General features: G+C 43.7%; 1 protein-coding gene across 1 annotated transcript; it reads left to right on the top strand.

The window, feature by feature from the left end:
* Nucleotides 1-2,994: 2,994 nt before the first annotated feature.
* cfap20.S (cilia and flagella associated protein 20 S homeolog) lies at nucleotides 2,995-7,272 on the top strand. Its single transcript, XM_018224010.2, has 7 exons — nucleotides 2,995-3,151; nucleotides 3,688-3,782; nucleotides 4,353-4,432; nucleotides 5,006-5,117; nucleotides 6,142-6,330; nucleotides 6,503-6,613; nucleotides 6,852-7,272. The coding sequence occupies exons 2-7, from the start codon at nucleotides 3,699-3,701 to the stop codon at nucleotides 6,855-6,857; spliced, it is 582 nt and encodes a 193-aa protein (XP_018079499.1). The 5' UTR covers nucleotides 2,995-3,151; nucleotides 3,688-3,698; the 3' UTR covers nucleotides 6,858-7,272.
* The last annotated feature ends 1,684 nt before the right edge of the window (nucleotides 7,273-8,956 follow it).

Below are 8,956 nucleotides of genomic sequence, written 5' to 3' on the forward strand. Positions count from 1 at the left end.
ACGAGCACTGGACACAGACAAGAAGCACATGCAATGGGTCAATTACTTTCAACAGAGACACAGCTTAAACTTCTATATCTCTTAACCAAGCGGCACTAACCTTTCCTTCTCCTACTCTAAACAGGAGGTACAGCCAAGAAGTACCCCGAGGGCACAATTTAAATACCAGTGTTATTCTATATCATTAACATGTCAATAACCCTGTATATCAGCTGGGTGGCGATTAGGACGCAGCTTTACCAGAGGACAGAACGAACATCAGCCAATAAATGAGGCCAAGTGTAGGTAAAAGCTGGCGGGTCTGGTTTGCACCCAGTTATGGTCAATAATTCAGGATTCTGTCCCATCTGGGGTGTCAGGTAAAAAGTTTAGTTACTTTCCCTTGTACAATACCTGGACACCTGGATAAAGCTCAGCTGAGAAGATAAAGCTTTATAGATTCGTTGCACCAATACTGAGAACAACAATAGAACTTTCTGCAACTCCGGATACAAGTTCTGACTAGTTCCTTCCTGCATGCATACAATTTCATACAATTTCATTCAATTTCATACAATTCCATTCAATTTCATACAATTTCATTCAATTTCATACAATTTCATTCAATTTCATACAATTTCATTCAATTTAATACCCTGTGTGGGGGATGGCTCTTTAGGCAGTAGCAGCAGCTCCTTTCACACAGATACACCGGCTTTCCAGCTGATCTTTGCATGTGAATTTATTTAACACAGCAGCTTACACACCAAAATAACCTCCGAGGAGGCAGTAAAGCAAAATTGTTCCAGCCTTGCTGGTAAAGCAAAATGTTCTTTCCCAAAGGAGCCACAGCCCCAATTGGACAAGTCAAATCCAACAAGCAAATATAAGTTCACTCAGAGTCCTTTGGAGATTCCCAGTGTTTTCTCTTTGAAGCAGGTGCAGCTCACTCCTCCGCAGTTTAGGGCAGTAGCCAGTCCTCGCTACCAGCGAACTTGCCTCCTTAAAGGGGTTGTTCACCTTTGAGATAACTGTTAGTAGGATGTAGAGAGGGATATTCTGAGACAATTTGCAATTGGTTTTCATTTTTTACTATTTGTGGTTTTTGACTTATTTAGCTTTTTATTCAGCAGCTCTCCAGTTTGTCATTTCAGCCATCTGGTTGCTAGGGTCCAAAATCCCCCTAGCAACCATGCACTGATTTGAATAAGAGACTGGAATATGAATAGGAGAGGCCTGGATGGACCGATGAGTAAAAAAAAGTAGTAATAACAATACATTTGTAGCCTTACAGAGTATTTGTTTTTTATTAGGGAGTCAGCAAAGCCCATTTGAAAGCTGCAAAGAGTTTTCTCTGGTGTGAGTATAGTACAATCAGCTGAATCCTGTATGTTAACCAGCCTTTGAATAGGCCTTGCCTTTATATACTTGTGCTGCTGATGTCATAACCCCTATATAAGTATAGTACAGGGGGTATGTCATTTAGCCTGTGAGTAAGTGCCCCGGCATGAAACGCGTCAGGCCATGTCCTAATAAACTTTTCTATTTTTTTTACTTGCTGCCTAAACCCTTTTTTGGAGGAACTGACACTCTTGATTTTGGTTTGTATGTACATGAACCCTTGGACTGGGGTGAACTGCGAGTGTGTCCCCCCCCTAACTTATAATCTATTTTTGAAATTGCATTGATTCCAGTAGTGATTACGTAGGTGGGAGGCACCATTTTTCTCTTGTGGCCCAAAGAGCCAACGGTGAGGAGAATACAGGAAAGGACACAATATAAAAGGAGCAGCGGGCCGTAGAGATCCCAAGTCTTCCTACACCCCAATATAAGAGTGGGGCTGAAGTCTGAACTGAGCTTCTTACGTGTTGTGAGTCTCACGGGAATATGGCGACTCTTGCGCATTAAGTCTCCATATTGTCTTGTTTGTGGGAGGCACATGTGTGATAAGACAATGTCAGTGTATCCCGTGTACCTTCAACTAATGACTGAATGACTTGCTGGATAAGATCACTGATAAAGTCGTGTCATTTAGATAAACAACACATTTGCTTCATGGGCAGCAGACGGGCCACAGACACATGTTATCCCAGTGGATCTGAGGGAGACTTGTCTTTTACTGATGAACAGGAGACTTCTCTTTGCATCTTCATTACACTCAGCCTTTAATTCTATCCATGAGACCCACTCTTTATACCATAAGGAAACCTTTTAAACAAGTGAATGTAAAACGGATGAGGGGGCTATTCTAAGCACTTTTGTAATATACATTCATTATTTATTTTGTTTTTATTCCAAGATATTAAGGGATACATGTGCTGTTAATATGAATGAATTTTGTTACAACAGCGCCACCTGCTGGTCATTTTCCCACCAGTCTGACCAGCAAGTAGTCAAGGAAGTTGTCAGGAGAAAGAAAGAGGCTGATGTTCTTCTGCTTAGGAAAGATGTGAGAAAGGTTTCTAATTTTATTCCTAAGCAGAAGAACATCAGCCTCTTTCTTTCTCCTGACAACTTCCTTGACTACTTGGTGGTCAGACTGGTGGGAAACTGACCAGCAGGTGGCGCTGTTGGAACACAATTCATTGATAGTAACAAGTTTATGGGAATTTATCACAAACCCAGGGGAATGTGTGGGAGCGACGGAAGCCCAGGGGTGACAATTGCAGGGGGCGTGGCAGCTGTGTGTGAGGTGGGCGTGGTCACTGCCAGTCCTGAGCTCCCCCTGCTCTTGCCGCACACAAATATGGTCAGACAGGGAATTTAATGTAACAGCAGCTGCCGGACACTTTATGGCGAATGTATGACTTGCGCACACAATGTTACTGTATATGTTAAAGCTTTGACTTGCGGGAAGAGCAACAGATACTCACTGCCAGAAACAAACATGGCCGCGTGCTATAGCCTTTTACCCTCACTGCCAGGAGCAGACATGGCTGATTCTTGAATGGACAGCTGCCGACTTCCTGGTCACGTGTCCGGCAGATCACCAGAGCGACGCTCAGCGCGTAAGGACAAACAGGAGCGCGGGGCGGGGAGGAAGGAGATGTCATGACGACGGGAAGGGGCGGGAGGAGGCGTTACTGGGGTAACCGTGGCCTAGAGAGGCGCCATAGCAACGAGCGCGCGGCCTGAACACAGGGAGAGACACAGAGAGACAGAGCGGCCCCGGGTGAGTGACATCTCCATGCAACGTTTCCATCTCATTCTCTTTCCTCCCGTTATCTGTGTCTCCCCCAGTGTTTCCCTTGTGCCCCCCACTCTCTAATAAGGACAGAGACACTCGACTCCCCCCACTCACTAATGTCACTGCAATGGGAATCAGGAGCCACTCACACTCATTTCTCACACTCATTTCTCACACTCATTTCTCACACTCATTTCTCTTCTGACATTCGTGACTCGCCTGTGATTTCCATTATAGTCAGTGACATTAGTCGCCCGAAGAAGAGGAGATTTGTCACCAGCGACTGATCTCCCAAAATATCAGCGACTCTCTGACCCCACTGACCCCACTCACTGACTCTCTAACCCCACTCACTGACCCACTCACTGACCCCACTCACTGACTCACTAACTCCACTCACTAACTAAACTCACTAACCCCACTCACTAACTAAACTCACTGACCCCACTCACTAACTCCACTCACTGACCCCACTCACTAACTAAACTCACTAACCCACTGCCCCCACGTCTCTCCCACAGACACGAGGATCATGTTCAAAAACACCTTCCAGTCCGGATTCCTCTCCATCCTGTACAGTATCGGCAGTAAACCCCTCCAGATCTGGGACAAGAAGGTGAGACCCCCGGCAATTATTCTATTTATTGTCTAATGGAGTCTTCTCACTCTCATCAATATTCTGTACTGTATATAGTGAATAAAGTACCCCCTCTTGTAAAATATAAGGATATTATAAGTTACCGAGGAGTTCCATGACCATATAAAAACACGAGGCCGAAGGCTCATGGAACTCCGAGGTAACTTCTAATATCCTTATAATTTGCAACTGGGGGTACTTTATTTATTATAATACACAAGTTTTAGTGAGTCATGTGACAGAAATGACATCAGAACTCACCGTTTATAACTGATGACATCACTACTCACCGTTTATAAGGATATAATTTACAAGATATTCATAGCTTTTGTGTATTATATATATATATATTTATTACTGACCGGTGTGTAACTAACACCACCTCCCTGACATTCCTCACCTCTATATTGTTGCACCCCATTATGTGGAAAGGGAATGTGACAGTGGGGGGTACATATTGGTGGGTGGGAATGTGACAGTGGGGGGTACATATCAGTGGGAGGGGGGTGTAAAACATGTGGGTGACGTTGTATCTGTGTCTCTGGGAAGGTGAGGAACGGACACATCAAGCGAATCACAGACAATGACATTCAGTCGCTGGTGTTGGAAGTTGAAGGGACAAATGTCAGGTAAGAATTCTCTTTATTTCATTGCTATTCAGTAGGAAAGGGGCAGAAATAATTGAATGAGAACATGTGGCCCCTTTAACTGAAACGATAGTGTGACTGTGATTCCCACGTGTGGCCCCCACAGTTCATTTTGCTCCGCCCCACAGGGACCCCACTAATTACACTGGACTTGGGGGTGTCAGGGTAGAACCCCGTTTCCTTATCACCTCCGAGTTCAGTAAAGTCCATGGAGGGGAGTGGCCAGTGAACCATCTCATTACTCAGCTGATTTCCAATGACTTATATTAGATGTACCATGACCTGCATTTATGAAAATCTTCATAGTCATCTCCATCTCGTTGGCTTAATAACTAGGAATAAAGAATTTCCTTGGAATACTCCATCACTAGGATGTGCCAGGGAAACACCCCCTTCCATTGGCCAGAGAATGAATCGGCTCAGAAGATGTAAATGTTCAGTAAAACGTGATCAAAAAACAGGTGTTAGATTTAGAGAGGATTTGGGGGAGGTTCTATAGCAGGGAGAGGCGGGACTAAGACAATGTGCCAATCAGCTTCTGGTTTATGATTTCAGCACCACATATATCACATGCCCAGCCGACCCTAAGAAGACACTGGGCATCAAGCTTCCCTTCCTGGTGATGATTATTAAAAACCTGAAAAAATATTTTACCTTCGAGGTGCAGGTGAGACATTGTTTCTTCTGCCCCCTGGTCCTAGTGTGCCCCCTATCTGCTCCTCTAACTGCCCCCCTGTATTGTGGTACAGTCCCTCCCCCCGTCCCATTACATTGTGGTACAGTCCCTTCCCTCCCCCACTGCATACACTACATCCCCTCTTCACCCATTGCATCATGGTACAGTCTGTTCTCACCCCCCGCATATTGGTATCTTTATTCTCCTCCCCCAGCCTGCTGCATGTGTTCTGCTCCTCCCACTGCAGGGTGACACACGAGTAGGGTTACCACCTTTTCATGAAAAAAATACCGGCCTTCCTATATATTTATCTTTATTCCCTTTTAATAACATTGGGATCACTGACCTTCCTATGTATTTATCTTTATTCCCTATTAATAACATTGGGATCACTGACCTTCCTATATATTTATCTTTATTCCCTATTAATAACATTGGGATCACTGACCTTCCTATATATTTATCTTTATTCCCTATTAATAACATTGGGATCACTGACCTTCCTATATATTTATCTTTATTCCCTATTAATAACATTGGGATCACTGACCTTCCTATATATTTATTTTTATTCCCTATTAATAACATTGGATCACTGACCTTCCTATATATTTATCTTTATTCCCTATTAATAACATTGGGATCACTGACCTTCCTATATATTTATCTTTATTCCCTATTAATAACATTGGGATCACTGACCTTCCTATACATTTATCTTTATTCCCTATTAATAACATTGGGATCACTGACCTTCCTATATATTTATCTTTATTCCCTATTAATAACATTGGGATCACTGACCTTCCTATATATTTATCTTTATTCCTATTAATAACATTGGGATCACTGACCTTCCTATATATTTATCTTTATTCCCTATTAATAACAATGGGATCACTGACCTTCCTATATATTTATCTTTATTCCCTATTAATAACATTGGGATCAACCCTACACAGGAGGGAAGCTGCTGCATGAGTGACTTTGTGTGGTTGCTATGTGTGGTTGCTAGGTGCTGGATGATAAGAACGTGCGCCGGCGTTTCCGGGCGAGTAATTACCAGAGTACGACGAGGGTGAAACCATTTATCTGCACGATGCCCATGCGTCTGGACGACGGCTGGAACCAGATCCAGTTCAACCTGTCGGACTTCACGCGACGTGCGTATGGGACCAACTACATAGAGACGTTGCGTGTGCAGGTGAGATCCGCGTTGCACCAACCTCTTCCCCCCCCCTGTGACTGCACTAGTGGTATCTTCCTTTCTGTCACCCCCCGTGTGACAGCCATAGTGACCCTCCATTTCTGTAATCCCGCCCACCTTTGCTCAGACCAGCCCACTCTGCTTCTGATGAATTTTCTGCTCCGTTTAGATTCACGCAAATTGTCGGATCCGTAGAGTTTATTTCTCAGACCGTTTATATTCCGAGGATGAGCTTCCCGCTGAATTTAAACTCTATCTTCCTGTACAGAACAAAGCCAAGGTGAGAACAGGCTCCACCCCCTCCATTGCATTGGTCTAATTCTTCAACTTGTGTCCTCTCTTCTACTGTCTCATGTGCACTCCAATTGGCCATGTCTCTTTGTCCCTCTCACCTGTGTCTCCTTCCTGTCTGTCTCATGTGACTCCTATTGTCTCTTTGTCCCTCTCATCTGTATCTCCTCACGTCTGTCTCATGTGCACTTAAACTTATTTTCCCCCCACTTTGTTCTGTTTTGCAGCAATGACACGGTGTGGGGTCCCCAATCAGAGATTGTTTTATATATTGACCAGATCCGACAACGCCCCTTCCTCTAATTATTCAGCCCACTTATGTTGTATAATCTCTGCTCCTATTGGCTGGTGTGATACCTTACAGCCTGACTCCAGCCAACCACAAGCAGCTCCACTCGCTCCTCCATTGTATTTGGTGCCCTGATCAGTTACAGATTTCAGAAGAAAAACTATTTATAGCTGGAAAGAATCCAATCCAGCCCTTTGTTAACTCTTTCTGTTCATTCCATTTATTATCCTGCACAGTGGCCTCTGGGGGCCCCAGGAAGTGATGATATTTTTGGGAGAGTTAGCTCCCCCATGCAGTTCAGCTGAATCTGTTTTCATTGAGAGATGAAGGTTTATTTCTATATTAAATATTCTAATTTATCTGTGTGTTTGTCGGTCCATTCCAACCGATACGGTATCCCCTCCCCCGAGGAGCCTTGTACTAAATGCAGTCTGGAGATTGTATGAAATGATGTTGATTCTCATTGCTCCTCCCCCTCCTTACTGCCCTCTCTGCATGGTCCCGAGTGGGGGTGGCACTGGCTCCTCAATGGGGTAATATGGGACACACAGGTACTCGCGTTTTATGTAAATAGACTTTTAGCTAATCTTACAAAAAATTTGAATGGTTACAACAAACCAGTAAAAATAAAAAGGTCAGTTGACTAATTCCCCTTTGGATATTTCTAACATTTTTAAAGAGTTTTATGAAAATCTTTACTCCTCTCCAAATGAGAATGAAAACAAAGATTTTGAGAGTACATGTTTTCTTTCTAAAATTAAATTTCCTCAAGAAAATTAGACATTAAATTCACCAATTAATATTCAAGAAGTTTCCACAATAATCAAATCTCTTTAAGATTTTAAGGCCGGGGGTCCTGATGGGTTGATATCTCCTTTCTTCAAAGCCTTGGAACAGAAGATTACTCCCTTCTAACTAATTTATATAATGAAATATATATTCATGGGAAAGAGTTGCCTTCTAGTTTTACATCAACTAATTCCCGAAGAGGGGAAGGCTTTGTCTAATCCAGCTTCATTTAGACCGATATCTTTAATTAATTTGGATTTTAAATTATTAACCAAGATTTTGTCAGACTATCTGTTATTTTGATGTAAATTATTTCCCCTCAACAGACTGGTTTTGTTAAAGGAGAAGGAAAGTCTGAAAACAACATTATCCCAAAAACTTAGCCTTAATATAGTCAGAAACATATTTTTCTAACTCACCCTCCTGTTGCTTAATTTGCCTATGAAATGGCAAAGTCGTGTCACCGAATGCAGTACCTGTTCTAAGCCTGTCCAGCTTCCTTTTCTCCCTGAGATGAGATTTCCCCGGGCAAAGACATGCGCACAGCACAGCAGAGAGCTTTTTTTTCTTTCTTCATTTGCATATTCAGCTTGATGTTTCCAGCAGCTTCCCCGTGCAGCTCAGTAGAAAGGGGCGGGGCAGGAGGTCTGCACTAACAGAAGGCACGTGCAGATGATGTCATCAGGGAGGCATCCACCGGCTGCAGGGCTTCTTTTGAACCTCTGATTGCTGCCTGGGGGATTGGGGGTAAGTAATTGCGGGTCTAGGGCAAGGAATCAGCGCTGGGAGGGCTCCGATTGCTACTCCCACAGTAGGCAACTGTTTTTTTATGTGCCTGCTGTTTGGGATCGTGGGTGCTGCAATCGGGAGATCTGCCTGTGCTCACTGCCTTGCAGGTCTTTGTGAGTGCTAATACCCCCAGATGCAGAGAAACCCCTCCAATTGACAAAGAACGTATTAGATACGTTCTTGGCAGTTGGAGCATATGCCTGCCTGCACCTATACAATACATGCTTGGCAGGCAGCAGCTACATGTGTCTCGGTGTCCATGCTGTGTTTAAGTGCTGCGTGTTACCTGCCAGCAGCTTTGATGATGCAGCAGAGTCAAGTCAAGGAGAAAAAAAAAATTTGCAAATGTGTAGGAGCTGTGGGGGAAGTGACGTCAGCACATAAAATGGCGCCTGCAAACTCAGTAAGATTCAGGGAACTTGCTGGGCGCATTACTTCCTTATGGATGCGAATTGAGGAGTAAAA

Source organism: Xenopus laevis, chromosome 6S, assembly GCF_017654675.1.
Source record: "Xenopus laevis strain J_2021 chromosome 6S, Xenopus_laevis_v10.1, whole genome shotgun sequence".
NCBI classification, from domain to species: Eukaryota; Metazoa; Chordata; class Amphibia; order Anura; family Pipidae; genus Xenopus; species Xenopus laevis.